Raw genomic sequence first — 18,436 nt, 5'->3', positions numbered from 1 at the left:
CCCTCACGAGGCACAACAGGGGTTAGGGAGGCAAGACAGAGCAGCTGGGACAGAAGAAAGAAGTCCAGCGCCTGGACTGGTCTAGACTGGTCGGGGCTAAGTGGAGAACTGCTCTGGAGACAGTGAGGACCTCCCCGGACACCACGGTATCCCCCGACGCTGACAGCCCCTCGCAGCCCCTTCCCGGGGAGCTGCTCCGCCCACGGCCCATGCGGCCAAGTTTAGTGAACAGCGCAACACAGCAGGGTCCTCAGCACCACTCACACCAGCCACGTGGCTGACGGGGCTCCCTCGGCTTCCTCTTTTCACCCACGGCTCAGGCCAAAACCCTCAGGGTCCCTGCTGATTCTTTCTTTCCTTACATCCCCTAGGTCTGATCCACCGGCAAGCCCAAAGCCGCCCTGCATCCACGCACTTCTCACCACCTCCGCTGCCCCCACCCTGGGACCCACGTGCGCTCCCCCTGCCCTCCATCCCCTAGTCCCCACTGAGCAGCCTCAACAAGCAAACTCCCCAGAGCAATGAGCAAATATCCTGACCTCTCACCACCCACCAAGGCCCCTTCCCTCCTCTTCTCCTACCACTCACCCTGCCCTCAATGTTCTAGCCACGCTGGCCTTCTTCCTAGCCCCGGAATGTGCCAAATTCATTCCACCTTGGGCCTCTGCCTCGGGCTCTTCCACCGCCTGGAATGACTACCCACGTCTGGTTCCCACTCGCCACTCAGGTTTCAGTTCAACCTGAAATGTCACCAGAACACTTCTCCAACCCGCGGAGATACGGTGTCCCCCACCCTGCCCAGCCCCATCACTTTCCACCTCCCAGCGTGTTTTATGTTCTTTATTGTAGTAACGATATAAACCTGATTTCCACACTGAATCCCCCAACTGACAACAAACTCCATGATTTTACAATACCTGTAAGTCAGGTCATTGTGCCGTACACCATAAATGTGTACAGGGCTGTATGTCACCTACATCTCAATAAAACTGAAAGGAAAAAAAGAATATAAATGCCATGAAGGCAGATGACTAATTGGTCCTGTTTACTACTGTACCCTGAAGGGCTAGAACAGTGCCTGGCACACAAGAGAGGCCTGATTAATACTTCTGGAAGGAAAGGGCATCCTGTCCAAAGGCCATGGCTCGACTCACGCTCTGGGGTCCCTGAGGTGCTGCTCAGAGAGGGAGGGCACTGCTGGTCTCCTTCTCAAGTAGCTGAATTGGAGACGATGGACTAATTTAATTAGACAATTGGCAAAGAGCACTGACAGTAATGGGAAGCTTTAAGCAGGTCTGTGTGCGAAACACAGGCCACCGGCGAGCTCCAGTCAGGCAGACGCAGAAGCTCCCAGAAGCAAGAGCTTGGAAGCAGAGAAGAGCAGGACAGCAGGTGAGAGCGCCAGCTGGAAGCAGAAGATCCCAAAGAAAAGCAGAGCCTGTGAGAGGAGCTGAGTCACTTGATGGGGGTGAACCGTAAGGGAAGGGCAAGCTCCCCCTGCCGAGGGCCCACAGTGCCCTGGGACCCAACTCCAGTGTGCACTGAAGCCCAGCAGTCCTGGTAACCCTGGAGGCTCACGGGAGTACGAGCACCCTTCCTGACCCCTGCACTAAACCCCCATCACACACGCTAGCACCAGAGGGTCCCTGATCCACGTGGCCAAAAGGGCTCTGCCTAAAACTCAAGACCTGTGGCCTGGAATTCTAACCACAGACAGAATTCCAAAAAGATAGAAAATACCTAAGATATTTGCTGTCTGAACTGCACATTTTATACCCAAGAAGTAACTCAATTCTGGGGAACAGGAGCTCACACTCTGAATTTTTCATCAGCCATATAAGAATCCTTAAAGATAAGTACTATTAACTTTCTACAATACCCTACTCTAGAAACTGTGCTAGGGAACCATGATAAGACCACTTTACAGACTTTCTTTTATATCGAGGGCCCTCCTATCACTAGATCCCCTGAAGTGGTGCCTAATACACTCAGCACAGCTTGACATAACTGCAGGGTGGGCTGCTATGCTCTCCTGTGGGGGAAGAAGCCTTAAAAAAGACTTTTATACTTGTGTTATGTGCTTAAAAACATCATCTCAAAAAACTTTTGAGACCAGTCTGTATTAGTTTCCTATTGCTGCTGTAACAAATGACCACAAAATGAGTGGCTTAGAACAACACAAATTTACTGTCTTACAGTTCCGGAGGTCTGAAGTCTGAAACGGGTCTCTGGGGCTAAAATCAAGATGTCAGCAGCGCTGGGTCCTGTCTGAGGACTCCAGGGGAGAATCTGTTTCCTTGCCTTTTCAAGCTTCTAAAGGTTGCCCATATTCCTTAGCTCACGGCCCCTTCCTCCATCTTCCAAGTCAGCAACATCAGGCCAAGTCCTTCTCCCGCTGCTCCCTCTCTGGTTCTCTTCTGCTTTCCTCGTCTACTTTTAAGGACGCTTGTGATTGATTACACTGGGCCCACCCACATAATCCAAAATAATCTCCCCACTTTGAAGGCAGCTGATCAGCAACCCTAGCTCCTCTTTGCCATGTAACCTAACATATTCACAGGTCCCGGGGATTAGGACGTGGACGTCTTGAGGGGCCACTCATCTGCCTACAGCCCCAGTCCGTGTGGGTCACAACACAAACACTACCCAGCAAAACAACACCTCGTTGTCCCATTCCACACCAACACCCCTAAAGCACTGTTCCACAGAGGGTGTATTTGTCTTTGCAGAGCTGAAGATAAACAAGGTTTACCAGAGGCAAGTTTCTGATGTTGGCCGCTTAGGCCCCTGAGTTTCCCTTTTCAATTCCATATATAGTTCTTAGCCACCCAGTACGTGCCAGACAACTGTTAGGCTCCGTGGGAAAGTCAAAGGTGAAGAGAGCAGGAATCTTGGGAAGTCAGGTCTGTGGAAGAATACCACACAGAACCAACAAGGTCGTGGATTTGCAGAGGATTGTGGCATTCACTCCCTTCGAGAAAGACGGCAGGGCCACAGTCTCGAAGGGAGGGCAGGATTTTACCAGTGGGGAAGGGCAGCGGAGGAAGGGCATGGAGCTGCCTAAGGGCATTTGTTCTCCCCATCTTGGTTTCTCCCGCCTTACATTCCTAGAGGAACTGGCACTTTCACCTCCTCTCTTACAGAACTGCAGGCTTCTGTGAGCAGATGAGGGAGGTGACTTTTCAACTCCTTTTCAGCTCCCAGAGACACCGCCTTGGACAAGCTGCCTCACCTCCCAGCAACAGGGCAAATTAACTTCTGTGCTCAGGTTTTCTTTCCATTTTTTTTGTAAGTTTTAAAAATAGGAATTCCATCATCACCTGCCTGAGAGGGTTATTGTGACTTAGGACAACGCAGAGACTCCAGGAGGGCGGTAGTTGCTCAGCTGGTGCGAATTTTCTTCCCTCCTCCCACCCTAGCAGATGAACTCCCTCCACCCTCCCCTCCAACCCCTTTCCCCGGGCTCTTCCCAATTTGATCACCCTTCTTCGCCCTTCCATCAGGAAGGCAATCAGCCATTCAGCCTCTACAGAAAAAGGAAATTTGGTCCTGGACTACCAACAAGGAGAAGATAGGCAAAAGGAACTCTGGGGCTTCCTGCATGATTTTTGACAGTTAACACGGGGAAGGGGAGATAGGTATGAAAGCCCAATGTCAGGGGAAACTGTCCACACTAATCCCGATTATGCAAACACACACACACACACACACTGGCCTTCGGCACCCTGCTTGGTGCTGCCGTTGGACCTGGTTCACGTTGTTTATCATAGCCCTTGCTAACTGTTTTACAACTGTCTATCTGTCCCCCACCCCAGGTTTGTGAGTTCCTGGAGGACAGAGACGGTCTTTTCTCATCTCTGCAGCCCGCACTCCCGTCTCAGTGCGGCCCTTTAATGGACACCATCTTATGATTAAAGACCAAAGAAAGCGCAAGAGAAGAGAAACTGCTTCTCTTCAGCATGGTTGCAGAAGAATAAAACTAATTTAGTCATTTGTGTAAATGGTTCCCATTTACAGCTAGTTATCGCACCTAGGATTAGAAAGTTCCTCTATGGAAAACTTAAAACTTGAAGGAGGAGATGCTCTAAACCTTTAATCCTTGGGGATCAGGAACAGAGGGTTACTATACATACGTATACAAGGTTACATTCTAGAAACTCATATCCCAAGGCTATCTTACAGGTCCATATTAAAAGGTCTCCTCAAATACCCACTGGAGCAGAAATCCACTGTCCAGAAAGCTACTGCTTATCTTTAAATACATAAAAGAACTATCTCTCCCCCCGCCCCCCAGACATTCACACCAAGGCTCCCTAATAAAGAGTTATGTAAAAAGAGAAGCGATGGGCTTCCCTCGTGGCACAGTGGTTGGGAGTCCACCTGACATTGCAAGGGACATGGGTTCGAGCCCTGGTCCGGGAGGATCCCACGTGCCGCGGAATAACTGGGCCCGTGAGCCACAACTACTGAGCCTGCTCTCTAGAGCCCGTGGGCCACAACTGCTGAGCCAACACTCTAGAGCCCGCGAGCCACAACTACTGAAGCCCGCGCGCCACAACTACTGAAGTCCGCGCGCCTAGAGCCCGTGCTCCGCATCAGGAGAGGCCACCGCAACGAGAGGCCCGCGCACCACAACGAAGAGTGGGCCCCTCTGGCCGCAACTAGAGAAAGCCTGTGCGCAGCAACGAAGACCCAACGCAGCCAAAAATAACATAAATTTTAAAAAAGAGAGAGAGAGAGAAGCGAAACCAAAACCAACCACAAAAAGCTATCTACTAGATGTGTTCAGAATCCACGTGGGTGACTGACATGTGTGACATTCCTCACAGTGTTAAGAGGGCAAGGACCATGAACTATGTTCTAGAGTGCATAGCTCCTTTGTGGGGCCTTAGAAAGTATGGACAAACCAAGAATGCATCCATTTAGCATTTGTCAGGCAGGCATTTGAAAGCCACACTAAAGACCCCAGTCAGATTCGTTATTTCCCTCAGTTTACAGATGAGAAACTTGGGCTCCTAATAAATGTCAGCTGAATGAGGACGCAGAATGGATTCAGCCCATTAAACCTCCTCCTGCCTCTTATTTGTCAGGTACTAGACACATCCACAGACATTATCTCAGTTAATCCTCACTTCCACCCTGCAGCGGAGCTTTATCCTCCCCATTTTACAGTGGCAGACAGGAAGCCTTAGAGAAGGTAAGCCATGAACTTCTAAGCTCTGCCTTGGGGAGAGGCGACTTCTTCCCCCCCAAAACGTCCCAGTAATTGAACACACACTGTGGGACCAAGGCAAGCTGTTTCACTACAGGGCTTCTTAGCATCACAGTGTGGGAAGGACAGGGATGCCAGCTGCATGAAGCTGGAATCCATCCACACTGTCACTTGCCCAGGTGGACCACGGGGCACATTCACACCGAGTCCCAACTCCTCAAAGACCCTATTCCCCCACCCGAAGCCAGTCTTGCCAAAGATCCTTCAGGAGTGCATGTTCAGGAACAGATCATATTCAGAGTCCCTAGGCCACTTCACACGACTGGGGAAAAAACAACCACAACTTCCCCTGCACTTAGTTCCTCCCCCAAAGAGCTGTTGAGCCTCATCTGGAAACAGCTGGGAGGCAGCAGTTAACAGGAAACCAAACCCAAGAAAAAGCACAGAGTGTACCAGGGAGAGTTAGGCGGCTAGAACGAAGAGGCCAGGGGACAGACAGGAAGTTGAAGTTAGAAAGAGCCTAGGCCACAAACAGTCAGACAGAAGAGGAGGCCCAGCTGGCCTTCCTCTCAGCCCCAGGAGCAGAAAACCTGGAAACCAGTGGTGAAGGCTCACACCGCACTGAAAGGGAAGTCAGGCCACCTCTGGGGTTGACTCTTCTCTCCTCCCTGCCCCCCATATCTCAACCCCCCTTCTCGGAAAGCCAGCTAGTGGTTGTGCAGGACAGCTGAGGTCAGAAACTCACATCTGTTCTCATGCTGCTTTCTGGGCCAGAGGCTACAGCCCAGACAACTGGTTTCGAGTCACTCCTCTGTCAATCTGTACCCGGGTTCCACACCGCCAACGAAACTCTGGGGCCATCCAAACGAGCCCCACACGGAGACACAAAGAGCATCTTCATGAGAAATTACTAGGTGGACACATATCAGGGACCTGCAGTGGCAGGACTCTACATGGGGAATGACAGCAAAGCAGGAGAGCCAAAGGGACTGGCGGTATTGAAGAACCAGGTAAGCCTCAAACCAAACTAAGGGTGCATTTTGCAACCAAGAAAGTTAAATGAGCAACGGACAGTTGCCAAAATATTTTTGAAAGAAGTGAAAAAAAAATACCATTACTAAAATTCTTTGGTGTTATTTAATAATAAGCCTTTAGGTTATCCAAACGGAAGGCAAAGCGGGGAGACTGGTTTATTTTTCCTTTAGCAGAGCTTAGGTGAGTGCTTTCGAGCCCATGCCTCCTGCTACGCAATCAACCATTCTCTCTTTGTACGCGGAGAAGTTTATATTAAAATAAAGAAGAGGATTAAGTTCGCTTAATAAAGCACATTCCTGTCTTTCACCTCCAATTTTGTTTGAAAGGGCTCTCTCACACTGTAGCATATGCTACAATCTAGTTGTGTTTGATTCCAATGAAGTGCTCAAAATTTGAGACTGGGTAAGCAGGGCTAAACAAGGGCAGAGGGCTGCAATCTCAATGCCGTTTGGTTGTTTTTTTTTTTTTTTAAAAAAAAACAGAACATCTTCACAGGCTCAGTGCCAGCTCAAACTGGCAAGACCAGAGAATCAGAGCAGAGCCTAACCAATGTGCCACGCAAGGGGGGTTGGAGGAGAGCTCTGGGTAATGTAATGCAGCCATGTGGCAAACAAACCATCAGGGAAGCCTTCAAGAGAGGAAATGGGGGCGGGAAGAGTGGGGTGCGTTTCAGGAACATAACAAAGGAACAAGTTGACTAATCATTTATTCCAGAGGGGAAAATGCCACCCAGAGCCATGTATATCTAGTGTTTCAACTTCAGGTAAATGTGTACCTTGGATATATTTGGGGTTCCCTACTCTCCAAAAATAGGGGGGAGGGGGAGGGTAACGTTCCTACTCTTCTTTACACTGCTTCTGGAGTCTCCAAGGAAACTTTCCCTGCGCTGCCTGCAGACTAGACCTGAGACAACCCCAGCCAGTCCAGTTACTACTGCAGTAACCTCCACTCTGCGGAGATCCTATCATGAGCTTTGGGCAGGGCTGGGCTGCTCTGTACTGCAGCTAGTCCACAGAAGTTCTGTTGCTGAGGCAGAAATGATCGGAAGCAAATACCTAACAAACACACCGAGAAAGGGAGAGTGGAAGGCCACGTTAACCCTTGAGGACCACGCATTTCTGTGACTTAGAAAAAAGGGATCTCTGCCTAGAGCCGGAGCCACAGGTCAGGATGGTGCCTGGGATGCCTGCCCTAAACACTGACATCTCCATATAACGTTTCAGAGCCAGCCAAAGAACCCTCCAACTTGCCAGGAGGACAGCCTGCACCTCCAAGAGCTGTGGCTCCAAGTCTTCCTAGGAGGCAGCCAGGGCCCCTCCGAAGTTGGGGGAGGGCTTCCCAATAAAGGGGATGTGAGAGGACCCAGCCTCCCTCTGCTGGGGCAATAAGAAAAGGAGCTCACACTCTTCTGGAGCAATTAATTATGTGCCAGGTTCTGGAATAAGCACTTTACCTGGTGTTCCATCCCCACAGCAGCCAATGGAGGCAGACACTACTGTCATCCCCTCTTTATAACGGAGGAAACAGGCTCAGAAATTTGACTCAACCATTAAATACTAGAACCAGCGACTTTAAGCCACCCTGGACAGGTGGTCCTAACCACTACTGGCAATTGCTGGAAACACACAAAGCTTTTGGGGGAAGGGTGGATAAAGTCGCGTAACACAAGGTACAGCCTGTATTTACACCTTTTTCTTACCCGAAATCGGTGGCCTCGGAATTGGAGGTGAGGGCCTGCATGGGGAACGTGAAGCCGGAAGAACCCAAGCCCTGCTGACAGGGAAGAGGCCAGGACCCCCGCCCCTCTCGCTTCCACTAGGGACCCCAGACCCATAAACCCTCCTGAAGAGGGAAGACCCAGAGGGAATGCCTGAAGCTAAGAGATCCCCAGGCGGCCCAGCCCTCCACTCTTGTTTTGTCAAAGGGAGCTCCGCTCGAGAGGTGGGGCCGGCCGGGTCCTACCTGTAGGCCAGGGTCATGCACTCGAAGAGCTTGGTGAGCGAGGCGTCGATGGACAGGTGGCAGGAGCTGGTCTTGCCGAAGCTGTAGGTCTGGCACGTCTGCTTGTTGACCGTGTCGAAATCGTAGCCCTTCTTGGGCGGGTGCTCGCGGTGCGGCGACGACACCATGAAGTGGCCGCTGTGGATGATCTGCTGGCGGCGCGGAGGCTCTTCGCTGCCCGACCCGGCCTTGGGCGGCAGTGGCGCGGCGCTCGCGTGGCCCCGGGCCGGGGTGGCCGCGCCGGAGGTGGGCGGCGGAGACGGCTCATCCGTGTCCGAGTCGTCGTCGTCCTCGGGCACCTGGGGCTTGAGCAGCACCGCGCGGCCCCGGCTGCGGGGCCGGCGCGGGGAGCACATGAAGACGTCGGCGGCCATGGGGGGGCCCGGCCGGGGGCATCCCCCGGAGCCCGGGGCGACGCGGGCGAAGAAACGTGACGGGGCGCCGGCCCGGCCCGCGCGCCGACTGTCCGCGAGCGCGCGGCGGGGCGGGAGGGGGAGGGCACGGGCCGTCAGGGCCGCCTCGGCGCCGGCCCCGGCGTGACGTCACCGGCGCGTCTCAGCCAATCGGGCGCCCGCTTCGGCCTCTTAAAGGCGCAGGGGAACCTTTCCATGTCTGGGCGGACAAAAACGGGGGGCAGGGGTAGGCGGAGGCCACGCCTCCAGGCCCCGCCCCTCGCCACCCCCTTCCCTCCGGGGTGCTGCGGGACTTGGTAACCGGGCAGTGCCACTCTCCAGTGTCTTGGCCTAGGAGAGGCGTTGGCCGAGCGGGCCGTGCCGATCCCGCCCCACGCTCCGGGGAATCGTTCTGCTGCCTCCCCGCAGGCCGGGCGGGCGCTCCACGTGGTGGGTGGGGGTGGCGCTCCTTCCGTCTCCCAGGCCCTGCAGGGCCCGGAACTGTGGCTCTTCACAGATGTTGCTGGGCGCTGTGGGTTTTGTCCCCATTTTGATAAAACTGAGTCGCTGAATACCAAAGGGGTTTTTCTAACGCGAAATCAAGCTTCACTGGACTTCCCTGGTGGCGCAGTGGTTAGAACCCGCCTGCCAATGCAGGGGCACAGGTTCGAGCCCTGGTCTGGGAAGATATCGTATGACGCAGAGCAACCAAGCCCGCGAGCCACAACTACTGAGCCCACGTGCCACAACTACTGAAGCCTGGGCGCCTAGAGCCTGTGCTCTGCAGCAAGAAAAGCCGCTGCTTGCCGCAACTAGAGAAAGCCCGCGCTCAGCAACGAAGACCCAACGAGCAGCCAAAAATTAATTAAGAAAGAAAGATCACTAACGCTTCTCACCTCCACAAAGGTGGAACTTGCCTTTTTAGTCAACCTTACTTAAGGCACTTTCCCGGGGCATCACAACTAGTACGTGACAGAGCCACTAAAACTCAAAATACTGTCATTATTGCTAAGATCTTAAATTTGGAGGGCGAACCAGCCCCTAAACAATTGCAATTCTGAGCCACAGTTGTCTTCTCTGTCAAGTGGGGAATGATTCCTATGTTTCAGAAAGTTGTGACAGTTAAGAAATGACTATAAAGTACTTAGCACAGTGCCTAGCAAAGAATGAGCACTGAGTATTAAATGGACTCCAGACTGAAGAGACTGAAGCAGCCAGACCAGAGGCACCTAGAAATTGCCAATACTCAACCACTTTTGACTACAGAAACAGCAATTTCATATGGTCCAACCTAAGAGTTGACATTTATAGAAAGCTGTCAAGGGGCTCAATGCCAGCCTGGGGTGGGGGCCACGTAGGGACGGTAGGGGATGACAGGGCAGCGAGAGGGCCAGTGATGTCCCTGGGGCAGGAGCTCCCACTCCAGTCTCAGCAGGGCCTCCGGTGTCCTCTGCTGCTGCTCCTGTGCTCTGCTTTGAAGCCACTTTCACTTCCAGATTCGGGGGGAGGCTGAGCTCCCTCCCCCGCCTTCCTCCTGACAAGGGCCTCCTACAGGGGAGTGTGTTGGGACAAATGTCTCTTACCAAAGTGGCTGCACTAACTCCTTCCCTGGATGTCTCCAAGGAGGGATAGGCCAGATGGACTGGCAGCTGGTGTGAGTTTGAGGGTCTCCCCACTTGCCCAAACCACTGCTCCCAACTCTGGCTGCAAACGTCTGAAAGTCCACCCTTTGAGTTGCCTTCCTTTATTCGAAGACTTTTCTCCTTGGTAAACGCTTAAATGCCCAGCCACATTTGATACAGCGATTCCACCTCTATGATTTTATCCTAAGGCTGTGGGTACAAGGATGGTGAATACAGCATCATTTGTAAAGAGTGGGCATTAGAAACAACATAATGTCTAACAAGAGGAAATTCATTGAATATATTATAGTCCCCAATATAACAAAACACTGCATTTTAAATTATGCAAATGTATATTTATTGACATGGACAGATGTCCATAATATGTTGTTGGGTAGAAAAAGAACTTTTAAAAAGTTAGCCGTGGGGATTCTCTGGCAGTCCAGTGGTCAGGACTCCGCACTTCCACCGCAGGGGGCACGGGTTGGATCCCTGGTTGGGAAACTAGGATCCTGCAAGCCACACAGCACAGCCAAAAAAAAAAAAAAAAGTTGTCAGTAGCTTGATATAAATTTTTTTAAAATATTTATTTATTTGGCTGAGCCAGGTCTTAGTTGCGGCACGTGGGATATTCGTTGTGGCACAGGGGATCGTTAGTTGTGCATGCGGGATCTAGTTCCCTGACCGGGGATCGAACCTGGGCCCCCTGCATTGGGAGTGCGGAGCCTTAGCCACTGCACCACCAGGGAAGTCCCCAGTTTTTAAAAATTCATATATTTATGTGTGTATGTCAGAAGTGCACCATAATGTTAACACTGGTTATCTCTGGGGGTGGGGGGGGTGACTATTTTCTAATTCCCAAAAGAGACAATTATTACTTGTATACCCTTTTTCTTTGCAGGGCACTCTTTATTTCTCTTTGGTTTCTTAACACAAAAGGCATCTATGTGGAAGGATACATACTTTTATTTTTAAAAAAATTTTTTAAGGCCACACTGATCGGCATGTGGGATCTTAATTCCCTGACCAGGGATCGAACCCGCGCCCCCTGCGGTGGAAGCGTGGAGTCTTAACCACTGGATCACCAGGGAAGTCGCAAGGATATATATTAATACTTTAAAATATATATATAAATAAATATCAATTTCCTGGGAGGAGATAAACTCTTAAGGCTGAAGTTGCAAACTGGCAACATATAGGCCATATTCCGTGCACACACATGCTTTGTTTAATCCTCACTATAAATTCCTAAAGATTGTATTAGAAGAGAAGCAAGACTTGAGGAAAAGCAGTTAAAAATTCAGTTAAAAGCAGAGGACCACCAAGAGTGAGATCTGGAGGTTGCTCCAGGCTCACAAATCAGTGGCTAGAAAGAGGTCTCAAGGGCAGTTTTCTGGAAAATATAGAAGAGTTTGCAGATGACTGCCTGCCCCCACTGAGTAGTGGGCAGCAACAGCAAGTGCCCAGGGGGACACGCAGGGCAGTGCCCCAGGGGAGCCAACAACTCCCATGAAGGACAAAGAGCTTCCACACCCGACAAACCATAAGAACAGAGAATCTCATAGGATAACCATCTTCTCCCCCAAAATCAGAAGCAGCACTCCATGGTAATCAAACCAGCAAACAGGCAAATAAGAATTCCCAAATACAGGGAATTCCCTGATGGTCCAGCGGTTAGGACTCTGCACTTTCACTGTCAAGGAGGCGGGTTCAATCCCTGGTTGGGGAACCAAGATCTCGCGAGCTGCACGGTGCAGGAAAAAAAAAGTCCCCCATACAAAGTATTACAAACCAGCAAAAGTCAGCAAACAATTAAGGAAAGCCAACACTCTGGAATAAAGCTACCTGAGAACTAACAAGTGAAAGGATAAAGTTAACAGTACAAACAGAAAACTTTATAATAGTTAATAGCCCTAGAAAGAATGTAGAAGATTCTGCACACATTAAGCAACAACCCATTATGAAAAAGAAGCAAATGGAGGTCCTGGAAAACGATGAATACAAAATTATGATTTTTAAAAAATGCCAGGTTGACTAGCAAAATGAATAAGTCTGGAAGACACAGTCATAAACTGAAAGATTAATCTGAGAATTTCTCCCAGAAAACTGCCAAAAGGACAAAGGGAAGTTACGTGACGTGGAGGATTCTTCCAACGAAAGTTCCAGCAGCTGCCTGATAGTTCCAGAAAGGAAGAAGTAAAAATGAGAGGAAAAATTGGAGAAAGGAAATAATTAAAGCAGCAATAAAAGAAAATTTCCCAGTGCTAAAAAAGCAAACCTTCTGTATGGGTCAGCATAGGCTGATTGTGCTCCAATAAAAAACCACACCCAAATCTCAAAGGCTTAAAACCACTAAGGCGTGCTTCTGATTTAAGCTACCTGTCTATTGGCTACATGTCCATCACAGGGTGGCAGTGCGCTCTGCTGGTCAGAGTCACTCCCAGACTCTGTTGCCCATCACTGTGGCACAGCGAGAGAGAGCTCAACGGGGTCAATTAAATGGTCTGAGCCAGAAGTGATGAGTACTCGCAACTCACCAGCCAGAACTAATCACATGGCCCCACCCAAGCACAAGGGAGGCAGGAAGTACAACCCCATCATAAGGCCAGAAAACAGACAGTCAGAAATATCTGGTGAACAGCACTGATGACCGATGATGACTATACTTTTGGATTTCAAACGTTTCCATAAATGCAATACTCTAGATGACTCTCAAAAGCAGACCTAAAAAGCCATATATTGTTTGACTTGATTTATATGACAACTCGAAAAGGCAAAATGATAGGAACAGAAACCAGATTATTGCCTGCCAGGAGCTGGAGGGGTGGGAACTAACTACAAAGAAGAACAAGGGAACTATTTGGGGTGATGAAAATAGCTCTTGATTATGGTGGTGGTTACATGACTGTATAAGTTTCTCAAAATCCATGGAAGTTTATGCCTGAAAAGGGTGAAGTTTACTTATGTAAATTATACCTCAATAAATCTTGGAGGATACAGGTTCAATCGCCATTTCATGTGTAGTCCATGTTTGAAAGAATTACTGGAGGTTGTTCTCCAGCAAAACAAAAATTCAAGTAAGAGAAAGATATGGGACACAAGAAACAGCTCAGAGCAAAAAAATAAAGTAAAACTTAAAACTGAATTTTTAAAATTATGATTTTTAAAGATTTTTTAAAATAAAATAACGTTTAAAAATTTAAATCATGTTAGATGGCTTATTAAAAAACTCCCTGCAGGGCTTCCCTGGTTGAGAGTCCGCCTGCCGATGCAGGGGACACGGGTTCGTGCCCTGGTCCGGGAAGATCCCACATGCCGCAGAGCGGCTAGGCCCGTGAGCCATGGCCGCTGAGCCTGCGCGTCCGGAGCCTGTGCTCCGCAATGGGAGAGGCCACAACAGTGAGAGGCCCGAGTACCGCAAAAAAAAAAAAAAAAAAAAAAAAACAACTCCCTGCACGCCTCTGTGTCTACTGTCTCTGATTCTGGAGCTTCTCTGATTTAATTTCTCCAGATGCTAAACCTCCTGTCTGCAGCAGAAGGGAGAGAGGGACAGTCAGCAGAGACTGTGCAAGATGGGGGTGTGTACAGGATGCAGAGGGTTCGGGGGTGGAGGTCTGACTATCTCACATACAGACTTTCACCCAAACCCCATTTTCAGTCCCTTGCTTTCTGCAGTCCTGGGGCTTTCTGGGATTCTCGGCGAGGACTGGCCTGCTTCTCTTTGAGATCTACTTCTGCAGCACTTGGGTCTGGTCTTCCTCCACCTCGCAAAGTTCATTTCCATTCCTCCACTCTCCTGTCCACTTTTGTATATGGTGGTTTGGGGCTCCAGATGTTGCCTTGTTTCACTAACTATGGATTTTCTGCTTCTGTATCTGGGTTTCTTGTACTTTGTGGGTGATTCTGGAGGAAAAGAAAGGGATGAACATGCCTTTACAAGAGTAAAAACTAATATCCAAACAAGTTTTTTATTTGCTAACATTTAAAAAATCATGGGACTTCCCTGGTGGTCCAGTGGATAAGACTCTGTGCTCCCAATGCAGGGGACGCAGGTTTGATCCCTGATCAGGGAACTAAGATGCCACATGCCGCATGCCACACGACGCGGACAAAAAAAAAAAAAAATCATGACACTTCATATAAATGTGAGGGTGTTAGGATTTTCTTGAACTATGAGAAGATCTGACAACACTGGGCTCTTACTATTTCCACATGGTAGAAGCTGGAGCTAAGGAGGGACAATTCCCTTTAGATACAGCATAGCTCTCCAGTTTTCCACAGTCCCCACCACTCCCTGTCATCCCAGTGAGTTTTGCTATTTACATTACCTGCCTGGTTCCAGTAGGCATTTGAGTTTGAAATCTCTGCTAAACCTTATTATTAGCTCTGTGCCCCTCCGTGGAAAAAAGTTAAGTGGAAACCTTTCCTGCTGCGTCTGTGGGAGAGAGAAGACAGCCACAGGAGAAGGTGAAGGTTACAGAAGGGAGAGGGCACTAGGGATCAGACCGAAGGCGAGGAAATTAAGAAGGTGAGACAGCTCTGGGGACAAAACTTTCACAATCTGGGAATAATTAATACCTACTTCTCTGGGTTATCGTGAGGATCGAGTGAGTTAATATATGTATATGTAAAGAGCTTCAAGAGTGCCTGGCACATAGTAGGTGGTGCCATGTTGGCTATTATTATTTTTGTCTTGTTTTGTTGGGGTATAATTTACACAAATTTCTCTCTTTTTTTTGTACAGTTCCACAAATTTTGACAAACATATACCGTCGTGTAATCAGCACGACAATCAAGATGTGGAATAAAAAAATAAAAAAAATAATAATAATGATGGGACTTCCCTGGCACAAGTTTGATCCCTGGTCAAGGAACTAAGATCCTGAATGCCATGTGGTGTGACCAAAAAATATATATATATATATATATATATATATGTGGAATAGTTCCCAACACTGTCTCACACACAAACTCCGTCTCACCCCTTTGCGGTCAACCCCTCTCCCCACCCCAGCCCCTGGCAACCACTGCTCTGCTTCTTCCCTATTGTTTTGCCCTTTCCAGAATGTCATATAAATGGAATCATTCAGTAAGCAGCCTTGAGTCTGGTTTCCTTCACTTAGCAAAGCGCATCTGAGATGCTTTACTGTTGCCAAGGGTGTCTGTAGTTTATTCCTTTCTGTTGCTGAGTCTACCTTATGACTGTATCACAATTTATTTATCCACTCACCAGTGGAAGGCCAATTTAGTTGTTTCCAGTTTTTGGTGATTACGAAAACAGGCTTTTGTACATTTTAATTTCTCTTAGGTAAGTACCTAGGAGTTGGATGGCCAGATTGTAGGGTAAGTTTAGGCTTAACTTTATAAGGATCTGCCAAATGATTTTCCAGATGGCGGTACTATTTTACCATCCCACCAGCAGTGGAGGAGAGTTCTCATTGCTCTGCATCGTCCCCAGCACTTGGTATTCTGGTCTTTTCAGCTATTCTAGTGGGAGTATAATGGTATCTTGCTGTGGTTTTAATTTGCATTTCCCTAATAATTAATGATGTTCAGCATCTTTCATGTGCTCATTTGCCTTCCGTATATATATTTTCTTAAATTTAATTTTATTTATGTTTGGTTGCATTGGGTCTTCGTTGCAGCACGCGGGCTTTCTCTAGTTGCGGCAAGCGGGGGCCACTCTTCCTTGCAGTGCACATGCTTCTCATCACAGTGGCTTCTCTTGTTGCGGAGCACAGGCTCTAGGCGCACGGGCTTCAGTAGTTGTGGCGTGTGGGCTCAGTAGTTGTGGCTTGCCGGCTTTAGAACTCAGGCTCAGTAGTCGTGGTGCACGGGCTTAGCTGCTCTGTGGCATGTGGGATCCTCCTGGACCAGGGATTGAACCCACGTCCCCTGCACTGGCAGGCAGATTCTTAACCACTGCGCCATCAGGGAAGTCCCCGTATATTTTCTGTGATGAAATGTCTATGCAAATATTTTGCTAGTTTTTTGGGGGGAGGGGTGGGAGCAGGGGGGTTGCTATTTTATTACTGAGCTTTGAGAGTTCTTTATATATTCTAGATACAAGTCCTTTATCAGATAAGCGTTTTGCAAAGATTATCTGCCAGTCCGTGTTTTTTCTTTTTCATTCTCTTAACAGTGTCTTTAGCAGAGCATAAGTTTTATATTTTGATGAAATCCAATTTATCAATTCTTTTTTTTATAGTTAGCCCTTTGATATCATGTCTAAAAAAGCTTTGCCTAACCCAAGATCACAAAGATCCTCTCATGTGTTTTCCTCTAGAATTTTTAGAGTGACATTTTGGTCTATGAGCCATTTGGAGTGAATTTTGCAATAAGATGTAAGGAATGGGCTAAGAGTCATTCCTTTTGCACATGCATGTCCAACTATTCCAGTGTCCATTGTTGAATATTTGCAGTGATTTCTTTTTTCTTCTTTTCTTTTCTTTCTTTCTTTTTTTCTTTTTCTTTTTATGGCTGTGCAGCATGTGGGATCTTAGTTACCCGACCAAGGATGGAACCCGTGCCCCTGCAGTGGAAGTGTGGAGCCCTAACCACTGGACCACCAGGGAATTCCTTGCAATGATTATTAACACTATCAGGATTCCTGTTCTGGGGGCAACAAGGGAGCATTCTGACCCCACACAACCTTCAAACCTATCAGCTGGGGCCTGCTGCCGTTCTCTGCCGGCAGAATAATTGGTCTCAGGTCACTTTACCTCCTCTTTCTTCCTGAAATCTCTTGCATAAAACAAACCATGAAAGGGCAGGGGGGGCCTAGCGGTCTGGCAACGTCCCTTTGAAAATAAACAAGTGCAGAAACTGAAAGGCAGCGTCCATCTCTGGGGACTACTTGGAGAAACAGTTTGGGGCCGGTGCATCCGCTGCGCGTGGCTCTCTGACCCCCGCCGGGCGCAGGTCGGATATAGCAAAGCCAAACAGGATCCCCACTGCTTCAGATGAAACCTCTGCGAGGGAGACCCCCGTGCCTTTGCAGGGAGAGGTCAGACTGGTGGGGAGTGACAAGAGTTCCACGGCTCAACAGCTCTGGACAGTTTGCACAGCCATCCTCACACCTCTAGGGAAAATTCAGGCACGGGGGTGAGTAGGGGGGTGAAGAAATAGATGGCTGTGGGTTTGGGATTTTTTCTTTTTTGAGCTTTATTGAGGTGTAATTTACATCCCATAAACGTCACCAATTTTAAGTGTACAATTCAACGAGCTTTAATAAGTTGATACAGTTGTGTAATTATTCTCACAATTCAGTTGCCCCAAATCATTCCCTCCTGCCTCTTTGTGGTCAGTCTTTTGCTCCCAGCCCCAAACAACTCAACCTCTACCTTCTGTTTCCATAGTTTTGCTTTTTCTAGAAATTTCTTATAAATGGGATCTAACAGTTTGTAGTCACAGCGGGATTCCAAGCCAGAATCTAACGAGGAAGGCAGAGAGCCAGGACGGCAGGGACTCCTGCGCCAAGGGCTTTTCCTACCTGCTGTGTCACCTCACGGGCACCATGGTCTCTAACGTCAGTCTTCACATCTGCACAATGAGGCTAACTGGTCCCCCTTCTCATGTTGAAGCCGGGGTGAAATGAGGTCCAATATCTTGCATATTCATAATACTCCATGGAGACTGGAAACAGGCCAAATGCCCATCAGCAGGCGTGTCATGACTCCAATGACATGCAACAATATGGATGAATCTCACAAACACCTTGTTGAGTGAAAGAAGCCAGACACAAAAGAGCACATTCTGGGGCTTCCCTGGTGGCGCAGTGGTTGAGAGTCCGCCTGCCGATGCAGGGGACACGGGTTCGTGCCCCGGTCCCGGAGGATCCCACATGCCGCGGAGCGGCTGAACCCGTGACCCATGGCCGCTGAGCCTGCGCGTCCGGAGCCTGTGCTGTGCTCTGCAATGGGAGAGGCCGCAGGGGTGAGAGGCCCGCGTACCGCAAAAAAAAAAAAAAAAGAGCACATTCTGTACGATTCCATGAATAGAAAGTTCAGAAAATGTTAAAGTTTAGAAAACATCTGTGAAGAAAAACGTCGGGTTAGTGATTACCCTTCAAGGGGTAGTGACTAGAAGCGGTAGGAGGGGCCATCCAGGGGGTTAGTAATATTGTTTCTTGATCCAGGTGCTGGTTTTGCAGGTGTACTCAGTGAAAATTCATT

At 49.0% G+C, this 18,436-nt stretch overlaps 1 protein-coding gene across 5 annotated transcripts in view; it reads right to left on the bottom strand.

Annotated features, from left to right (window-relative positions):
* MLXIP (MLX interacting protein) overlaps positions 1-8,728 on the bottom strand; it is a 61,426-nt gene extending 52,698 nt beyond the window's left edge. For all 5 annotated transcript variants that reach the window (XR_004345443.1, XR_004345444.1, XM_032603095.1 and 2 more), the window contains exon 1: positions 8,210-8,728. Coding sequence is in view for 3 of the 5 variants with exons in the window: in XM_032603095.1 (XP_032458986.1) it covers positions 8,210-8,622 (413 nt within the window). In the remaining 2 variants the exon portion in view is untranslated. The remainder of the gene's footprint in view (positions 1-8,209) is intronic.
* Between the last annotated feature and the right edge of the window lie 9,708 nt (positions 8,729-18,436).

This window comes from Phocoena sinus, chromosome 14, assembly GCF_008692025.1.
Source record: "Phocoena sinus isolate mPhoSin1 chromosome 14, mPhoSin1.pri, whole genome shotgun sequence".
NCBI classification, from domain to species: Eukaryota; Metazoa; Chordata; class Mammalia; order Artiodactyla; family Phocoenidae; genus Phocoena; species Phocoena sinus.
Note: the sequence above shows the minus strand (reverse complement) of the source record. Positions and strands in the feature narration are given on the sequence as shown.